Source organism: Vigna unguiculata, chromosome 4, assembly GCF_004118075.2.
Source record: "Vigna unguiculata cultivar IT97K-499-35 chromosome 4, ASM411807v1, whole genome shotgun sequence".
NCBI lineage: Eukaryota > Viridiplantae > Streptophyta > Magnoliopsida > Fabales > Fabaceae > Vigna > Vigna unguiculata.
In genome coordinates, this window is record NC_040282.1 from 2,116,763 (window position 1) to 2,139,499 (window position 22,737).

General features: G+C 28.3%; 1 protein-coding gene across 4 annotated transcripts; it reads left to right on the forward strand.

The window, feature by feature from the left end:
• Window positions 1-6,008: 6,008 nt before the first annotated feature.
• On the forward strand, window positions 6,009-8,163 carry LOC114181537 (extensin-like). 4 transcript variants are annotated; one of them, XR_003603833.1, is made up of 2 exons: window positions 6,009-6,238; window positions 6,383-6,703. XR_003603833.1 is itself a non-coding variant. In XM_028068013.1 (2 exons), the coding sequence occupies exons 1-2, from the start codon at window positions 6,119-6,121 to the stop codon at window positions 7,991-7,993; spliced, it is 225 nt and encodes a 74-aa protein (XP_027923814.1). In that variant the 5' UTR covers window positions 6,025-6,118; the 3' UTR covers window positions 7,994-8,163. The 4 variants fall into 4 exon arrangements, 1 of the variants encoding a protein (XP_027923814.1); XM_028068013.1 differs by lacking the exon at window positions 6,383-6,703 and adding an exon at window positions 7,866-8,163 and having other exon boundaries at window positions 6,025-6,215; XR_003603831.1 differs by having other exon boundaries at window positions 6,058-6,215.
• Window positions 8,164-22,737: the final 14,574 nt, after the last annotated feature.

A 22,737-nucleotide genomic window follows, 5' to 3' on the forward strand; every position in this document is an offset into this window, starting at 1 on the left:
AAATTATAGTTAAAGGTTAATCTATATAAATAATTTTTATAATTATTTATAAATTTAAATTAGTATTTTAATCTCAATATTTGTGAGATTTATTCAATGTGATTTTTTAATTTTATATTTTGATTTTCAATTCAATCATCTTTTTAACTAAAAGGTTTCTATTGGCCATATTTATTAAATTCATATTAAATTCATGTTGACACGATCATGTATCCATTCCATATGTATCCATTTGAAATCTCATTTTTCTTTTCCTATTATTCGACGATACAATTTCACCACATCTAATTTTGAAGACAATCTTAATATGTGCTAACACAGTAAAAACGAGAGGAAGAAGAGAGGTTGTGTTTTGGATTGACAATTTTAAGTAAAGCACCAAACTAAAAATGCTTTTGAATAAAAATTGAAAACTAAATTAAGAACAACAAAAGAGTTTAAAATATCATATTGAATTAACTCAATAAAATATTAATTAAATCTTATTTCTAATTTCATTTAAAAATTATTGTTTTCTTTAAAAATATGTTATAAACTATTTAATTTCCAAATTACATAAACTAAGAATTGTAACACCCCATTTAATTTATAAGCGAAATTAAATGTAACGTCGCATAAAATAACATACAAGCGCAGTCCGAGAGTTTGAAACCAAGCTCCAGCGATCCATGGCACACCACGATGCCCAAAAGAAAACGGGATAAAGAGTTAACTAAGAATATATAAATCTAAAACCATCTATTCGTGGGTCGTAGCCCTAGATGAACTCATACAAAAAAATATATAAACTAGTCCACGCGGACTATGCAGCGGAATCTCCATTTCCTCGCTGACCTCTGCAACCTCACCCATCTTCTCCCATCAATTAAATTGATGATCATCACCAGAAAGAAGAACCACATACAAGACAACCATACAATAAACAGGGTAAGCTAGAGCCAACAACATTTTTATCATACAGTCAAAATATATTTCTCACCATTCATTATCCATACATCAACCAGGCATGTTATGACTTTCAATGAATACATTACGACTCAACTCGACTCATCCGGATACGTATAACTTGGTCGGATTCAGCGGATGCCCGCACTTGTGGTGGATACCTCTGCTCACCCCCGAGCTATGTGTTACAAGTGTTACGATGAATCAATTTTCCCTCACCACAAGGTTAGCCCTTAATGAATTTCAGGCCTCCTGCTACTCTCACCACAGGAGTCAATCCGCTCTAGGTGAGACTAATTGACCCCTTAGAGCGACAGGATGCAACCTTACCTTGAATCCTTACCTAGTTATACAGATGGGACACAACCATGGACACCCACTAACAGGGACCATGGAATTACGTCCCGACCACTGAAGCGCAACCCTGAAAGTCTCACCTAGAGACTCCAGGGAATTAAGCACTAACACGAACCAACATACATAAACAGTCAAGAATTTACACATACGTTGCACATAAGATTTCAAACCAAAATCCATAACCAAATCCTCATTTTCCATATGTTGAATCATTACCCACTCGTTATTCCCAATCATGAGTAAAGTGTTTCTCCTCATACCAAAACCATACCAAAGGTTTACCAACCATCAAGATCCATTGTTGCTCATGCCAGGTTTGTGACCACACGCACATACATATGTATCCAACTTCTCATGTACAATTCATGCAGAAATCATGCCAAGCTCACAATTCCCCCACATATAATCTCCTCCCAACATGCATAATCATTTACACAATTTATAACACAGATCATACCATGCCTTTCAATTCACAAAATTCATACCTCATACAAAACACATCATAACCAACAATCTAATTACCAATTTAAGAGAGTCATCCAACCTGCAGCATATCTCGCTCAAACCAAGAGCCCTCGCTCAGGCGAGAGGGGTATTCTCGCTTAGGCGATAGACCCTCGCTTAGGCGATATCGCGATAAATGCTGGGATTTCCTCGCAGGCTCGCTTAGGCGAGTCCTGGCTCGCCTAGGCGAGACAACCTCTCGCCCAACAATGGCGTCCCTCGCCTGGGCTAGACCACAACAGCGTTCCAGGCCTTCACTCCTCCTCGCTTAGGCGAGTGGCTGAGCGAGACTGGCCTCGCTCAAAACCAGAGTCCTCCGCCTGGGCGAGGGTTCGCGAAACCCTGGTTGCTCCTGCAAGTCTCGCCTGGGCGAGTTACCCTAGCCTGGGCGAGATTGACAGATCTCGCCACTGCCTTTCCTGCAACAGTCACATATCCATACCCAAGTAATAGTCCAAGATCGTTCACACATTCATCACAGACATACAGTTCATGCAATACCCAACAAACATCAAACCAGCCAGAAAATCGTTCAAGACTCAAAAACTCTAACTTCTCCGTACCTGGAAAAGCTTAGTAGAGATCCTGGCGGCACGACCACGGTTACAACAGCTCTAAGAATGAACTATGGAGATGGAGTAGCAATCTTCCTTAGCTCAACGTGACAGTGAACAAACCCTAGCAGAGGGGTTGACGACTGCAGACCTAGGTTCTGTGAAAATGAGTGAAAAGTGAGGCTTAGGGCAACGAATGATGATTTTATCTAGTGGGCTAGCCCTTAGGCCCACTTACCAGGACAACCCTTTCAGTTTAGGGCTGAAAGATAAGGAACAATCTTAACGGGCCTTACAAGAATCAACCTATTTCTTTTCCCCGTCCATCTATAATAATATAATGAAGATTCTCTTATATAGTGAACAAAATTTATTTATTTTTCTTTCATTTTTTAAATTATATACAAACTCACAAGAACATCAATAGAAAAATAGAAAAAAAAAGCAAGAAATGAATAAAATATAGTGGAACAAAAGAAGAAGGAAATAGAAAATAAACGACTTTTTTGTTTTTCTGGATCCTTTTGACTAGTTATTTGTAAAATTGGGTCGTTTGAATTTTTTTTTTGGGAAATAGGGATAAGTCGTCGTGGGGAAGGACGACATTAAAGGGGAAGTCGTCCTCCCCAAAGCCGGTTTTATTTTTTCTTTTAAAAATAAAAACAAAATCGTCATACGCTTGCACGGTTTCTGGAAATCTGAGGTTGAAGTCTTCCTCACATTCACTTTTTTGACTGTTACTGTGTGGGCGATGTGCTCCAAGTGACAGGGTTCCACAACAACGCCCCACAGTTTCGCTTCGTGAGGAGAAAGAATGTGTTTCTGAGCATTGACTCTGACAAAACGGACGAGTCAGAGCTGCAAAACGCCATGGAGAACACCTTGGTGCTGTTGAAGGAGTTCAACACGAGCGTGGTGGAGTACACGAGCTTCGCAGACACGAAGTCGATCCCGGTACGTGATTTACTGGGAGCTGTTGGTGAAGGACTTGTGCCATGCTCCCTTTGACAACGGGAGTTGCTGAAAGTGAAGTCTTCAGCCCTGAGCACGACTTTAATCTCATATTTTCAACGAAACCGTGCAAATGCATGACGATTTTGTTTTAAAAAAAAAGTTAAAACCGGCTTTGGGAGGACGACTTCCCCTTTAATGTCGTCCTCCCCTATAACGACTTATCCCTATTTCACACAAAAAAAAAATTCAAACGACCAAAATTTACAAATAACTGGTCAAAAGAACCCAGAAAAAACAAAAAAGCCAAAATAAACAAACTAACTCTGTGTTTATTATTCATGTACGTGGGAAAGGAAAGAGTAGTGAAAGTGCGAAAAACGGAATACAAATTATAGAATTGAGTAAGTAGATACAATTTGTATCCAATTTGATTTGTTGCCATCTCTAATTAAATGGATCAAGCCAATCCTCATATATTTTATTATGACAAATCTATGACAAAATTTTTATATTGGTATATGAAAAATCATTACATACTAATGTAATAACATAGTAAATAAAATTATGCATACCTATATGTAAAGAAAGAGGATATTTCTTTTTTGTGTATATAACTTTAATTTCTACTTTACATTTATTAATATAATTATTAACAAATATAATTTTAACTGTTATAATATTTTGTATAAAATTTTCCTTTTTTTTCATCATACTTATAGTTTGTACCGCTAATATTTGAATATTTCTTATTATTTCAATTATTTTTTTCTCTTATATATTAACTTAATAAATTTATATATTATTAATTTAATATGCAATATAAAAAAAATATAGATACATCCGCGACAACACTAATTTTTACGTAGTCTAATATAATAAGGATAGTAAATTAAAATTATATAATAAAACCTAACATTATTTACAATTATTTTTTTCTATTAAGATATATGTCAAAAGTTAATATCCACTAATATTAAAAAAAAATGTCATATTTATAAATAAGGTCATGATAGATATATATTGTAAAAGAACCGGCCACATCATATCATGACTGTAATTGGGGTCATTTTCTGTGGAAAAGTTCTTATTCAAAGATCAAACTAAAATAAGATAGAATCCATTGTTTTCTTTGACATTATAAATCTCTATGACTACTAAGCATGATTATTTTATACATGAATTTGGTTTCAGCTATTATATATAAGTTATAACGTGTGCACTGTATAGTCACTGAGAGATGGGTGGGAGAAGTGTTTGTTGTGTATCTGTGTCTTTTCTGATTCTGTCAATAATCTGCTTCACTTTCGTTGCACACCTTAGTCCAATCAATGCAGGTGCTGCCTTTTTATGCCATTGTTGCTGTTTTCTTTGGTTTATGCTATCTTGTAACTTGTTTGTCTTAGAATGTAATTGTTTCGTATTGTTGTATGTACTTGGTAAATTTAAGAAATTCATCATTACTGCATATATAATCTTAGGTGTTTAATTTCTAAAAGTGAGCATTCTTCAATGTTTAAAGCTAAGAATTTTGTGTGTTTAAAATGTGCAGATCTGAAGATGATAAATTTAGGTTCCCACCCAAATCCACCTCCTGCACCCACTCATGCCCTCCCACGAATACCTGCGTTACCTGCGTTACCTCATCCACCACGACATCCTCCTCGTCACTCTCCTCATTCTCCTGATAAATTTATACAGCTCTTAATAATACTATGCAATATTCGTGCAATGTTCTCTCTCTCTTCTGATTCAATATCATGTCACATGCTATCAGAGGTTTTCTCTTTTTTTTTTTCTTTTCGCAAACATACATCCTAAAATTTTATACGTACTTCGTCAGACTAATTTAGAAATAATTTACTTTTGATAGTCAAACTTTTGTAACTAATTTTAACAGTCAATTTAATGATTAATTATAATTCTTTTTATTGACCATTTTAGTAAATAATAAATTTTTAAATTTTTAAATTAATATCTAAATTGTTCAATGTAATTATTATAAAAATAATTAATCATTAAAATTAGTTAGTATTTAGAAGTTTTCTTATTGTGTTTTAATAATTTTATTGATATTATTTATTTTCAATATTCGTTCTTTGAAATTTAGTGCACGTGAAGTAATATTATATAAGATTATATGTGTTTCAAAAATATTTTCACTTACTAAAATAGGTCAACCAAAAAATAAAGAAATAAAAAAAATAAAGATTAAAAGAGAAAAAAAAATTAGCAAATATTATCCTAACATACTATTTAAAGTGTGAAAATGCAATATATATATATATATATATATATATATATATATATATATATATATATATATATATATATATATATATATATATATATATATATATATATATTAAGAATGTGTTAGAAGTGATGAAGCACATTTTTAACGTTGAGAATTGTAACAACCTCACGGTAGGGTAAAGTAATGATAAAGTAGGAGGGTTTTTTTAGTCGGTCATATTGGTTGTTATAAGAGGGTTTCCAAGACCAACCAGTATTGGTCTGAACAATATATTTGGGGTTGCTAGAAGTCCTTTTTTTCCTTACTTTTTGTGTTAGTGCCTAATCACTGGGATTTTACTTTTCTCAGTGCATAAAACCCTAATACCTTGTCGCTTTTATAGCTTTAGTCAACAACTGGTGCCATTATTATTAATACAATAATATTATGCTGCCTAATATACTGAGTTTCACCGAAAGCTCGAATAAATAATTAAGATACATTATAAAAGTGCGTGATTAGGAACAAACATCACAGAAATTTGGTTTCAGCGTTCATAATAGAGTGGAAAATGGCTAGGATCAGTGTTTCTTCCAATTTTGTATCTTTCCTTGTTCTCTTAGCAATCGCCTTTTCTTTCTTGGCACAGCTTGCTCCAGTTAATGCAGGTTTGTCTACCTCATTCAAGATTGTAAGATCATTATCACTGTCATTATAGTGTTTGGTAGATAGATGATGAATTAATTAGTCGATGTAAGTGTTTACCACGTAAAGTAAAACTACATTTTCTTCAAGTTAGAAGCATATATCAACGTGGTGTGATCTTAATTTGCAGATCTGAAAGTGAGAAAACTGGGTGTGATGCCAAGTCCACCTCCTTCACCTGCGCGTAGTCCATCTTGGAGTACTCTACCTCCTTATCTTGGGCCTCCTCATTCTGCTCCTCCTCCAGCTATTTAAATTTTCATTTTGTTTGATCATGCATCAACAAAACACATGTGGAATCAAGCTAGCTATTTTGTTTATATGTATCTTTACAGTATTATAGGTTTTTTACTTGCATATTGAATACAAAACGTGTTAAAGTATTTCAGAGGTTGTTTCAGTTTGTGGAATTAGAAATATAATCAATGGATTTTGTTATTGTTAGTGAAGCGTCTTGGGCAGTGATCTGAAACTAACTCACTATTTGGTCAGAGGGTTCTGACATTCTTCTTCTTCTTCTTACATTTTAATACGACATTTTTTTGTAATGTAAATACAACTTTCATGAAAAAAAGAAAAAAAAATCAACTGAACTGAAATCGTTTGTGCTAGCACTTCATATAAAATACAAAATGAATAAATTAATTATTTCAAATGAAAGTTGTCTTGTGCATGACAACTTCAATTCGAAGTCATATCCTTCACATAATTTAACCAAACTTGTAATTTTTTAAAACTATCTAAACCATTTTAGTAAATAAACCGTAACAGGACATTAACACAAATATTTTTAATTATTAAAATGTTAAAATCACGAATTGGTTAAGTCGTTTTATATAATTTAAAGTTACATTTAAAAAAAAATATATATATATATATATATATATATATATATATATATATATATATATATATTACAAATAACCTTTTGAATAATAGTGGTAGTCAAATTACCCAACTCTAATAATATTATATTTTGACTGCTGCTATATTTTTCAGAAGTCAATTTGTAGTGACAGATTTGAAACATTATGTGATCTTTTAGGTAGAATATTGTAGGGGTGGCTAGAAGTTTCTTTTTATGTTAGTGCTTAATCACTGGGAATATATAAAAGGCTAAATACCTTATTGCTTTTCTATCTTTTTAGGCAACAATTGTGGCATGTCTTCCATTATTGTTACTATAATATATACTGAAGAACACCTACCACTTCATCATAAGTTGTTGTCGTTATCATCTATTGGAAATTTCACCGAAAGCTCGAATAAATATAATTAAGATGCATTATAAATTGCGTGATTAGTAACAGGGCTGGTATACAAATTTGGTTTCAGCCTTCAAAATAATACAGTGGAATATGTCTTGGATCGGTGTTTCTTCTAATTTTGTTTCTTTCCTTATTCTGCTAGCAATCGCCTTTTCTTTCCTTTCACGGGTTACTCCAGTTAGTGCAGGTTTGTCTATACATGTGTTTAAAATTGTAAGATCACTATCACTGTCATTAGGGTTTGGTGGATAATGAATTGGTATTAGTCCATGGATTTTCTTGAATTTAGAAGCATATATTATGTGTCTTGAACGGTTAATAAAATCCTGTGATCTTAAATTGCAGATATGGAAGTGAGAAAACTGGGTGTGATGCCAAGTCCACCTCCTTCACCTCTGCATAATCCACCTCGGCATAGTCGTCCTCCTCGTCCTCCGCCGCATCGTCATCATCCTCCCCCTCCGGCCTTTTAAATTTTAATCTTATGTATATGTAGGATTTGTGCTTGAGATAACTTTTTCTTTTTTCGATAATCGTTAGTTGTTAGTATCTTTTTTTCTGTTCATTTTCGTTACCAAAACGTGTTCCCTTTGGTTCCGTTTGTGGAATTAAGAATATAATCAATAGAGGCTTGGATTGTTTATATCTTGTTATTGTTGGTGAAGCCTCTTAGGCAGTAGTGACCTTAAACCAAACTCACTATTTGGTCAGAGGGTTCTGACATTCTTCTTTCTGGTTCTGTTTTTTTTTTTTTTTTACAAAAATATGTATACTTATATAATAGAGTACTTGGGGATACTCTAACCCTTATACACAAATACTTACAAGATTGTCAAAATATATAAAATGTAAATGAAAGACCTTAAAGTTTGTATTTAAAATAAGTCTACGAAACTACCCCAAACATAGTATATAATCAGACAACCTACCAAGAGGAGAATACAACACATTGAACAACTAAGATACTAGAGCAGAACATAAATCCTCCAGTAAAAGCTCACTTCACAAAATCTGCCTTCGCACACATGCCTATATAACTTTCTTAATGACTTTGGCATGAATAATGTTGCCTCCATGAAAGGTATCCATATATGGTTCCTCCTTGGTAGAAACTGAACACTACACCTGCAGCAAAAACAAAACACTCTAGACCACAAAGTCTAAGTGATAAAACATAGATATCCCTTTACAAATACCATATTATTCTTCATAACTCACGAATGCTCTATTCCTCTCCCATGCTACACCTTTTAATGTAAAGCCTCCCTATGGTAAACACACTTCAAGACTAAGTACATTTCTACTTCTGAAGATTCCTACAACCTAGGTGTGTGATGGATGCCTACCTATTGATCTTAAGCAATGTATGAGACAAAAGCACCAATTAGAAAAATAAAAGGTTACATTTCCATTTTTATGTTTCAACCATGCCCATACTTTCAGTTGGGCCAGATTGAAGATTTCATCTGGATCTGGTAATTTGTTCCTAAAAACTACATGATTCCTATGATTCTAGAGGTTTCACACTATAGCAATCCACACCCCCTCCATAACATATTACCTTTATGGTTGAGGTCCAACAGGTGTAAATGTTCACATCTTTCTGGTTATGTGGAATTAATGTACCTTTTTATTGGTTTATGGTTAATGTTCGTTGTTGATCATAGGTTTTTTGTTTGATGGGTTTGTGTAGTTGCACTCCTTTAATATATAATTTTCTTCTCTCACTCCAATAATAATTTTTAGTAATAAAAAACATGTTTAGAAACTAATTTAAAGATCGGTTTTTAAATTGAAGGCGAATTTAGACATTAATTTTTTTAATAACAAAAATTTTTGGTAATTAATCTTAGTGATCAATTTAAAGATTAATTTATGATAGAAACTATTTTAATTACTAATTTATAGACTAATTAAAAAAATTTCAAACTACTTTAGTTGTTAATAATTTTTACTTTATAAATTGATTTTTATAGTAATCATTATAGCAACTAATTATTTTCTGTTACTAAAATCAGTCATTCAAAGATTTTCTTATAATGTTATTGCACTGGATAAACCCTAAGTATCTTATTGTTTTTGTATCTCTTGGATCACAAATTCTTGGTGTGAAAATGTATGATGGATTTTGTTTTATTATTATAATCATGTTGCTTATGATAAGAAGAATTACACTAGTTATAACTTCAATTAAGATGAAAAAGAAGTATGGTGATCTCACTTCGTAATCCAACCCTAAAATATTTGCCTTCTATATATAATATGTTGATTCTTAGGGTGGAAACAATTACAAGAGCTTATTTTCAAACCCATGAGGAACACATTTTTCCATCATAATCAAGCTTCATTGTGAACAATGGATTTTACATGTGCAATTTTTCTTATATCAATAGATACATTAAGATGTGAATATGAAATATCTAAAAACTAAATCATCTTTTTTCAAAAAAAAAAAAAATAACACACAAATAAAACCACTCCAAAATGACAAAAATTAAAAAGTGAAGCATATAATGACTTGTGCTAACCCAAATAATACAAAAAAAAAAAAACTATTTATACATAAATTCTACATCAAAGTCTACTCTTACCCAAAACAATACAAACAAACTTATTTATAATTAGGTAAATCTAACCAACATATATAAAAAGAAAATGTTATTTTGACTATTAAATTTTGACAACTTTCCCTTACAACATGAATTATCATCTTCTAAGTGATTTTTGAATATTTAGAATAAGAAAAAAAATAGAAAACTACTTAGAAAATGACAGCTAAAATTATAAGATAAAATTGTGAAAATTTAGTAATCAAAAAATATTTTTCAAAATAATATTTAGGCAGCTTCTCCTAGACTTCCAACCATTTCTTCGGTACCCTCAAATCTTTTAAATATTTCCAAAATAATCTTTTGATTTTGACCCAATAATGCACCCTTAAAAATAAAGATACGAAATATCAACATTATATATATATATATATATATATATATATATATATATACATATATATATATATATATATATATGACAAAATTCTTTATAATTCACATCAATTCTTAATAATTAATATTTAATAAATATTTACTTATGTATTTAACTTTCATTATGTAATTGATTACTTTTATATTTAATAAAAAAATAAAAATTACAAAAAAAAAAACTCGAAAGATTGCGAAAATCATATCTTATATGTAATCCTAAATTAATTGATAATATGAAATTTACTTAAGCCTATCATATCTGAATATTTGTTAGAGTTATTATCAATAAGTGTTATATAAATGTCTTTTCTAATATTTATTGTTTACCTTGCTCAATTTTATTATTAACATTCCTACTTACAAATTGTTTAAGTAGAAAAAAATATCTTGTCCAAGGACATTAGGACGGTAAGGTTAGAACGTGGCTTGAAATAACAGGTTTCTGTGATATGTAACATCACCTCGAACTTTCCTTTTATAATAGCTTTTTCAGGTTCGTCATTTACACAATTATTCAAACCTGAAGTTAACATATTCATTTTTTGTAAGTAAATTTGTATTCAAGCTCTATTAAGTAAAATATAATTGGAATTTTTGCATGTGATAAAAAAAGTATGGATAGATAAGAAAAAAACAATTAGAAGAGATTAATTTTATTAGATTCTTAAGAAAATTTGATAAATAATTCATATTATAATATGATGATGCAAAAGTTAAATGCAAAAGCAAGTTCTTTTTTTCTGTTCATACCAAAACGTGTTCCCTTTATTATATTTATTGACCTGTTTTCTATGGAAAATTTCACTGAAAGCTCAAAAAGAAGCCAAATTTTGGTTTGTTGAGTATGAAGCAGAAGTTGTATATTAATTGGGTTTGGATTTCAGCATTCAACACACATAAAATTTTTGGGATGGCTAGAACCACTCTTTCTTCTCTGTCTCTATTTTTTTTCATTCTCTTCATAATCACCTTCACTTTCTTCATGCAACCAATTCCAGTCACAGCAGGTTTGTCTCTGTCATTCAATCATACAAAATTTAACATTATATGATACAAATCTTACATTGATTATAAATAAAATGATTTCATAATATCTTACAAATTAATTTATTATAAGATGGAGTTATGTCTAATTCATTTCTTAACCCTATAATCATGATCACTTTGAATGTGTAAAAGTAAGTTTTCATATAGATGTTGAAGATTGTGATTATATGAATTTGCAGATCCGAGAATGAGAAAATTGGGTCTCTTGGCAAGTCCACCTCCTCCACCATCGTCTGGCGGGCAAATACTTCCTGGTGATCCTCCATCCAGGAATTCATGAAATATTACAACAAATCTCATAAGGGCTTCAAGTTTTCTTCAATTTTCATTCTCTTTATCAATATTTACTGTATTAGGTTTTATGTTATAAATTTCATTGTATATATATAACAATATATAAAGAGATATCCTTTCTTGTGTCTATATTTCGTTATTCTAGTTTTACTTTTACTTATTTAAATTTTGTTTTTATCTTTTAGGTTATTTTCAAAATTTGTCTTGCATACATATTTTATTTTTCTAATTTTATATTTAACAACTATTTTAAAAATTAATTATATATTTTTAATTGATCTTAATTCAAAATTTTGTAAAAATTAAAAAATGTGAAGACATGGACGCGATAGTGTATGTATTTTCACTAGTGATCAAGAAAAGATTTAGTGATCAAGAAAAGATTTAGTGTATGTATTTTCACTAGTGATCAAGAAAAGATTTATCACCGATGTTATGGACAATTATAGATTATAAGAAAATTAAAACCTTTTTATTTCTAGCATATACACAGACATTGTACCCATCTTTTAAATATGTGTGATATTACATTAATAGGTAATGATAATATGATGTTATTAAGTTAATATATAAAATAAAATCATAATATTACAAATAAAGTGAAATATATAAGAAAAGATGAGAGAATAGTTGTTGATAAATAGAGAAAAAAGAGTAGCATAAAGCATGTTCATATCAATTTAAATGTCATACAATCACGAAAGATACAAGATCGAGCTGAAAAACAAGAAAAATACATTTAAACACAAAACCTAGCTTCCCTTACCTTATCAAGAGCTACTGAGAGGAGTTTTAAGCAACAAGAAGAATGGTACTACAGCTCCAAGAACAGCTTCATAAGCTGAAAGCATGAACACAAGAGCAAGAATGAGTCTACAAGAATGACTCAAAACAAATCAGTGCAACTGGCAAAGGAAGGGAGAAAAGGAAAGTGAAGTCTAACTTATGTGAGGACAACGCACTGCAAACTTGGAAAAAGAGGGGTTCTCACTCAAACCCTAGCAAAGCACTGTTGAGAGAAAATGAATGTGAGTAAGGTATTGTTCTTGACAAAGTGAGCTGAAATGAGGGGGTTAGGACTGTTTAGGATCTTAGATACCTTATGAGTCAGCCTTAAGTCCAACTGATTTGGAGTAGGTCTTAAAAATTATGACAGAAAAATAAAGTGAACCTTACAAGCAACTTGAATTCACAACTTTTATGATCCTTTCTTTCAAAGTTTTCAAATAAACTTTATAATTTTAAATATTAGTGGGAGAATATGAATCAACTTCTCTCACACTTATAACTCCTTATGCTTGGCATGTTGAATGCAAAACGTGTTAAAGTAATTAAAGGATTGATTCAGATTGTGGAATTAAGAATATAATCAATAGAGGCTTGGATTAGTTATATCTTGTTATTGTTAGTGCAATATCAGTAATCTGAAACCAAACTCACTGTTTGGTCAGAAATCTTCTTTTTCTGTTGTTTAGTATGTGAGGATTATCTGTGTTTTCATGGCAGTTTTCAGTCACTTTTCGTTGGTTTTGGATTGGTTTGTGGTTAACATACATTGTTGTCATGGTTTATTTATCGATGGGTTATTGTAGTAGCACCTTTTTAATAATATATAATTATCTTCATTAAAATTTATTATTAATAAAATATTTTTCTTGTACAATACAACCCCATAAAATACCACAATTAACGAATATCAGTAATATTATTAGAAGGGGGTTTTCTAAGGAAACATATAATCAAAAAAATTAATAAAATAAGAAACAAAAAAATTTTCAATGCTAAATATATATTGGTGAAAGTAATACAAAAGAGTTAAAGCGAATAATAAAAAACGAAAGTAGATTTCCACTCAAATAGGCCCAATAGAGTGCAAAACATAATTTAGGCAATTAATTTCTGCACCACATCATTTTCTTCTTGCACCCATCAATTTCAGAATTTGTTTTCTGAAAAAAAAAAAAAAGAGAAAAGAATAATACGAATAAACCTATTTGTTTAAAAGTAAATTTGGAAGAGAAATGCATTTAAATATAGATAAAAAATAAATAAAAAATAAGATAGACAAACTATATTTTTACTCTAATTATATTTATTTTATTTTGGTTCACTACCTCTCTCTTGATTGCGATAAAAATAAAAATGAAAAGTATTATATTTACACATTTGAAAACACGAGTATATATTAATTGGAATTATGATAAAAAAAACCGTTGATCGTTGGAGCCATCAGAAAAGTTTATTAACATGGGAAATTTTTGAAAATTCTTTTTTATTGAAAAAAAAAAGTTATCTACAAAAAATAGATAGGTTCACCGATCAGGCATGTACATCCCCTAAGCATCCACTAATTAGTTATGCAAATTTTTATAAATTTGAAAACATATCATTAATTAAAATTAAGAACTTAAATGAAGAATAGAAAATGTCAATGAATTTGTTCTTAATATAAAATTTAAATATAAGTTACATCTAGGATTCTTATTAGGATATTTCACCCTGCCTTTGATTTAATTTAATGGACAAAGATTAATTTATAATTAGATACTTAAACTAAAAGAAAACTAGAAATAAAGATAGAAAGTAATTTTTTTATTATTTAAAGATAAATTATAATTTTTTATTTATGATTATTGATTATTTTAGTAACCAATAATTATTTATTTTATAAATTAATATTTAAATCGTTTATTATAATAACTACCGACTTTTAATTACTAAGACTAAATGTTTATGAAACATTTTCTTGTATTATTAAAATATTTAGTTATAATAAATTTTAATTATAAATTCGAAAGATTGTGAAAATCATATCTTATATGTAATCCTAAATTAATTGATAATATGAAATTTACTTAAGCTTATCATATCTGAATATTTGTTAGATTTATTATCAATAAGTGTTATATAAATGCCTTTCTTAATATTTATGGTTTACCTTGCTCAATTTTATTATTAACATTCCTACTTACAATTTGTTTGAGTAAAAAAAAATATCTTGAGGACGGTAAGGTTAGAACGTGGCTTGAAAATATCTAACCCTTTTGCATGCTCTTTTATTTCTTTCATACTTTCAAATAACAGGTTTCTGTGATATGTAACATCACCTCAAACTTTCCTTTTATAATAGCTTTTTCAGGTTCGTCATTTACACAATTATTCAAACAGGAGTGGTGAAATTAACATATTCGTTTTTTGTAAGTAAATTTGGATTCAAGCTCTGTTAAGTAAAATATAATTGGAACTTTTGCATGTGATAAAAAAAGTATGGATAGATAAGAAAAAAAAATTACAAGAGATTGATTTCATTAGACTCTTAAGAAAATTTGATAAATAATTCATATTATAATAATATGATGATGCAAAAGTTAAATGCAAAAGCAAGTTCTTTTTTCTGTTAATTTTCGTTGCCAAAACGTGTTCCCTTTACTACCTTTATTGACCTGTTTTCCATGGAAAATTTCACTGAAAGCTCAAAAAGAAGCCAAATTTTGGTTTGGTGAGTATGAAGCAGAAGTTGTATATTAATTGGGTTTGGATTTCAGCATTCAACACACATAAAATTTTTGGGATGGCTAGAACCACTCTTTCTTCTGTGTCTCTATTTTTTTTCATTCTCTTCATAATCACCTTCACTTTCTTCATGCAACCAATTCCAGTCACAGCAGGTTTGTCTCTGTCATTCAATCATACAAAATTTAACATTATATGATACAAATCTTACATTGATTAAAAATAAAATGATTTCATAATATCTTACAAATTAATTTTATAAAATTTAGTTATGTCTAATTCATTTCTTAACCCTATAATCATAATCACATTGAATGTGTAAATGTAAGTTTTCAATAGATGTTGAAGATAGTGATTATATGAATTTGCAGATCCGAGAATGAGAAAATTGGGTGTCATGGCAAGTCCACCTCCTCCACCTTTTGAAGGAATAAATATTAAAATTGGGTGTCATGGCAAATGCTAAGAATCATATTCTTAAGGTTTTAGTCTCGAAGGTCGATACTTTGGAATCTTTGATCTAAAAGTCCTTGTTATTCTGTTGGGAAATCCGTTCTAGTTGGGTTTGCGGTTGTTAATTATTTGTTCTAGTTGGGTTTGCGGTTGTTAATTGTTTGTTGTGTGTGAACTTTATCCTTTCTTCTGTCTGTTATTGTATTTACTAGCATCTTCTTTTATTTTATTTTCTTTTGTTTTTGTATAAGGGTTGGGACAACCTTATTCTCTCCTTTTTCAATTCATATTTTTTGTTGCTGATAAAAAAAATCCACGAATTCTCGAAATATTACAACAAATCATAAGGGCTTCAAGTTTTCTTCAATTTTCATTCTGTTTATCAATATTTACTGTATTAGGTTTTATGTTATAAATATCATTGTGTATCTATAACAATATATAAAGAAATATCCTCTTTTGTGATCTCATTATTCTAGTTTTACCTTTAATTATTTAAAAAAAATTGTCTTTTACAGTTATTTTCAAAACTTGTTTTGCTTGTATATTTTATTTTTCTAATTTTATATTTAACAACTACTTTAAAAATTAATTACATACTTTTAATTGTTTTTAATTCAAATCTTTGTATAAAATTAAAAAATATGAAGACAGAAATGCGATAGTGTTTGTATTTTCACTGGTGATCAAGATAAGATTTATCGCTATGTTATTGAAGATTTATCGCTATGTTATTGACAGTTATACATTATAAGGAAATTAAAACCTTTTATTATAATAATAGATTATGCTAATTGAAAGTCATAGTTATTATTTCAAAATGGTTATAAAATAAATATTTTTATTAAATTTAAAATATTTTATTAACAAAGTAATTGATGATAAATATTATTTATGGTATGTATATTTTTATAAATAAAAAAATTGATATAAAAATAGAGTATAAAACTAATAAAATGAATATACTAAATAAACTATTAAAAAAGGAAATATTTTTATAGTAGTTATAAATAAATTATCTTTATATGTATAAAAAAAACTTATTAGAGAAGTACAAGGACTCGTCTATTAAGTAGTTAATTTTTATTATTATTTTTTCGGGGCGGCAACTGCAGCCAACATAAAGTTTTTGTTTTAATATAACCATGGTAATAACTCCTTTTCATATATTCAAATAAAAATCAATATATAAGGTTATCCTAAATATGTATAAGTAACAATCATTACTTCTATTTCATTTTAAAACGTCAAATTGATTAAAATTTTAAAACATAAAATTGAATTTATAACCAAAATTTTTATTTTTATTTTTTTACACATAAAATAAGAGATGTACTTTCATTGTGTTAGAGTGTATAGGGGTGGTTAGAAGTCCTTTTTTCCCTTACTTTTTGTGTTAGTGGTTAATCACTAGGATTTTACTTTTCTCGGTGCGTAAAACCCTAAATACCTTATATAGCTTTAGGGGAAAGTGGTGGCATGTCTTCCATTATTATTATTATTATACTACAATATTATTATGTTGCCTAATATAATCAAGAACACCGACCACTTTCTCATTCGTATATTACAAAACAACTTTTTTTTGGGTAAATATGATTTTGATTTCTTAACTTTCAGTAAATTTTAGAATTAGTTCATTTCAAAATTTTGAATCAATTTAGTTTTTCATCTTTCAAAATACGTGAATTTAGTCATTTTAATCAAATTTTGTTAAGTTTATTTGACATTTCAAGCACGTTTCATAATATGATAATAGTATTTTACTCAACATTAAAGTCAAAATGTGTCAAACAATATAAACAACTCAATTATAATCTTGAAGTGCATACGAAACATTAAATAAACCTAACAAAACTATATTAAAAGAACTAAATTCACGTATTTCGAAAGATGAAAGAATAAATTGGTCAAGAATTCTGAAATTGATTAATTCCAAAATTCACTGAAAATTAAAAGACCAAACTATATTTAACCCATTTTTATTTAATGATTAATTTTAGTGACCAAAAATATATTTAGAGAACAATTTCTAATTAAACAAAAACTAAATTTTTTGATAGTCAAAACCTTGATAGTTAATGTTAGTAACTAATTTAAAAATCAATTCATAATAAAAACTATTTTAGTAATCAATTCAAAAGATCAATTATAATTTTTTAAAACTATTTTACCTATCAATAATTTATAATTTATAATTTATAAATCGATATCTAAATAGATCCTATAATGATTAATTATTTTGTCATTAAAATTAATTATTATTCAATTATTTTTTTATAGTATATGTCATCTGAAACCTCAAATAAATAAATAGGATTTACATCCACTTATTTATTTTAAATTAACCTGATATCTGGTGGACGCAGGACTTCCAACATAGTTACACTTCTTTAATATATAATTACATTCTTTGTTAGGATAATATGCTGATTTGGGTGGATAAACCCTAATACCTACTTGCAAAGCAAAAGCTAAACGTGAAAAATCTAATGACTTCTAGTGACACAAATCAATAAAAGTACATTCTACATTGAGGTCTACTCTTACCCCCAAACAATACAAACAAACTTATGAATTTATATACTTCTTATTATATCACCCACACAACATTTTAAATCTTATTACATTTTATATTCAAGTATATAAAATTAAAGTTTGAATATCTTATTAGACCCAAAATTGATATAAAAGGCATTGGATTAAAAAAAAAAAACAATGACAGGTATAATTACGTTTCCGTTGTTGTTGCTCAGTGAATACATTTTTCTAATTATTATTAGGTTATAGTTTGTATTTATTTTTATAGTCTATAAATTTTTTTTTATTTTGTAAAATATGTTGTTGGACTTTACAAAATGTGCAGAAGAAATTGTAGAAGTTAAAATAAAAAGCTTGTTAATTTTTCAGGAATATAAACATATTTAAATTTAAAATAAATATTTTCATTAGCAAAGTTAATTAGATAGAACATCTTAGCCAAATTAGCATAAGGTGCCCCCAATAAGTTAGAAGTAAGAGAAAACCCTTGTTCTTGATGTACTTCGAAAAATACCAAAACAATGGAATGCAAAACAAAATTTAGGGAATTATTTTCTGCACCCCATCGTTTTCTTCTTGCACCAATAAATCTCAGAATTTGTTTCCTGAAAAAAAAATAACAATTCTGATTTTTTTCTTGTCGGAAAATATCAATTTATTTGTTCTTAATTTAACACAGTTACCTCCTTTAATCTCTAAGGCGTCCGACAAAAATGTGAGAAATCTTCAAGTTCAAAAATGGACAATATTTTAACTGTGATAATTATAAAGATGATGTTTTAATAAACTTTGGGTAGAACATTAATGATGTATTTGAAAAGAAAAATGATGTTCCAAAGACGAACTCTAATTTTTAAAGGAATGCAAAAATGATTTCAAAGACGAACCATTATTTCTTTATCCCTCTACTCGGGATGAATTTTCGTTCATCTTAGACTGGTAAAATTTGTTTCGATACATTCAATAGTTTGACATCACTCAAGAGTCGAGACTAACGACAATTTAAATACACATTTCTATTTCAACTTCTCGAGACACTCTTTTGAAACCAAAACTGTGACAAAGTTATGAACTCTAAAACGAACAATACTTATCTTGAATGTGAAATGCGAGACTCTATCGATGTTATCTCTATCGGCTTGTGGTCGAAACATTTACTAATCTATATTTTTGTTTAATTTCAATATTTTATTTAAAAATTGTCATATATAAATAAAATAACCTTATATCTATATAATGATATAGAGTATTCATTATAAATTTATTATATAACTTATACAATACAAGGACATCTATAAGCAATATAATTATAATATAATTTGTATCTTTAAGATATTTATTTTTAATAAATTTTAATTAAAAAAATATTTATCCGATACGTTGCTAGTACTAAAAGTCTAATTTCCTTCTAATCAAATTGGCTCTTGAATTCTCCTTCTAACAATTGTATTTAGTTTTTTTCAAAAGTTACTTATATCTTTTGATTTTAGATCCTTCAAATGTGCCAAGACTAATCCGTCAACGCATTCCAGTCAAACACACACAATCCATGCTGCAATTAGGGTTCATACTTAATACATGACCATCAAGATTTTTATGGCTTACAGTAATGTGCCATTAAAATAACTTTGTCAATGTTATACTAAATCGATTTTTAAGGTTTAGAATTTAAAATTTGAAAATAAAAAGTGATTAAAAAAACAGATTCTATTAAAAATATTCAGTCAATTTTGTCAACAAAAAACCTATAGATAAAATTTAACGTATTTCTTTACATTTTTTTATCATTCTCTTAATTTATGAAAAATCATAAAATTATGTAAGTTTTACTCTTTGATAATAAATTTCATTCATTACTTTATAGATTCGAACAAAATTTAACTAATAATTAAAATTTAATAAAATTTTAAAAAATCTGAAGGAAGATTTCTTTATACACAATTGGCTTATTTATAAGTTTAGTCTCTAAATTTTATAAATTCTTAAAGGAGCACAAATTTATCTTCTCCAGCTATGCATAGAACGTGGCTTCAAAATGTCTAATCCATTTGTATGGTCTTTTCTTTCTTTCACATTTTCAAATAACTTGTTATAGTTTTTATGATATCTAACATTACCACGAAGTTTCCTTTTTATAATAGCTTTTACAGGTTCGTCATTTACACGATTCTTCAATTATCTCTTAAGTAAAATGTAACTGGAACTTTGTATGTGATAAAAAAAAAAAGGCATGAACTAGATAAGAAAAAAATATTACAAGTGATTAATTTTAAATTCTTAAGAAAGTTTGATAAATAATTGATATTGTAATATGATGACGCAAAAGTTAAATACAAAAACTAGTTAATTTTTTGTTCAATTTTTCTACCAAAACGTGTTCCCTTTATCATCATTATATATTGACTTAGTTTTCTGTGGGAAATTTCATTGAAAACTCAAAGAGAAGCAAAATTTTGGTTTGGTGAGTATGAAGCAGAAGTTGTATATTAATAGGGATTGGGTTTCAGCAATGAACTCACATAAACTGGGGATGGCTAGGATCGCTCTTTCTTCTATGTCTCTATCTTTTTTTATTATCTTCGTAATGGCCTTCACTTTCTTCATGCAACCAATTCCAGTCACTGCAGGTTTCTCTCTCTCATTCAATCATAAAAACTTTACGAAAAATATTTTAATATATAGTACTATACTTTGAATTTTAACCATATATGGTTCATACATAAATTATATATAATGTTTAGTGTAAAAACATAGTTTTAAATCGTGATGTGTGGATAGATGTTTGATACTCTATGACGAATTTTGACTATTAATTTTAGAAAACAAAATAATATATTCAAAATATTTATATTTGTCATTGTTATTAATGAAATAAAAATTAATATTTAATGTAATATAATTATAATTATAAAAGAAATCACATATATTTAATAAATTTTTTTAAAATTATTTAATTTTAAATATTTTCTTTTTCAAATTACACCAAATTGTGTTTAAATGTTATAGATGGTATTATAGGAAGATCGATGACTGAGAGAAAGGGAGACAATTTTTTCTCAAATATTTAATAGTTTTTTTTTAATCTCGATTTTTGTTAAGATTATTAAATGTAGCTCTCAATTTTTTCTCACTTTAATAATTCTTTTTCTTTTAGAACTAATTAAAATGATCGATTTTGTTAAATAATGTTGTAAAGGAAAACAATTTGAGAGTGTAATAATATTATAAATATTAAGATAAAAAAGACTATTAAACCAATATGATGGAAATCTCCCATCTCTCATTATGTTCAGGCATCCTATGTGATTATTATTTTATATTAATTCTTTTTTTTTTCAATTAAAAAACATTTTGATTGTGGGAATTAGTTTTTTCTTTTACATTTTTAGTCTTGTGAAAGTAGAAATTAAGTATAACTTAATTTCACAAAACTATTCTATTAATTATATATTATTATTTGATCACTCGTCCTCACTTACCATCACTTACAATAATAGTTATAAAAGCATAGTGTAATATAAAAAAATTTGTATGTGTACTGTAGTAATTAAATTTGGTTGAAATATATGTGTATATATTATTGAGATGATGAAAAGTTGTTTAAATTTGTAGATTTGAAGATGAGAAAGTTGGGTGTACGACCAAGCCCACCTCCTCCACCCCGTTCAGGCCCATCAACAAACGTTAAACCCGTTTTTCATTCACCTCCACCTCCAATTTCCATGGCATAAGATTTTCAATTATTAATAATTATGTTTCATCAAACGATGTTATATTATGCATCACTATAAATTTTTTATATTTTAGTTATGTTGATATTTCAAAAAGTTCATCAATCATATGTATTTACATAAATATTTATTGAAATAGAAAAATAAAATAATATCAAATTTCTTTCTCTGCTTTATTTTACACACCATCGAGTTAATGTATAATATGAATAACATTATTATGTCAAAATTTGATTTCAAACATTCAAAGGAGGAAATACGCTATTTGGTGTATACTTCCCCTGTAGTTGAAAATACTTAATATTACTTAATTTTATTATAAGATTTACAAAATAAAACTAAAAAAATATCAAGAATAAAAAGTAGGGTTTGAAAATAGAATATTCTCAGTTATTTGAAAAAAATATGAACGTAACAAATGTTTATGCAATTTTTTAGATTTATATCCTAAACTTAAGATCTTTACTTTAGTCTTTTGGTAATAATAATAATTACACATATTTTTGGACCAAAATAGAAAATAATGAATTAATTTTAAGAACTTAAGTAAACTTTAAAATTTAAAGATACTTGATTGTTTTATTTTTATAAATTAATATGATTTTGATATACTATTTTAGAAACTAAATCAACCATTTATTCTCTCTCTCTCTC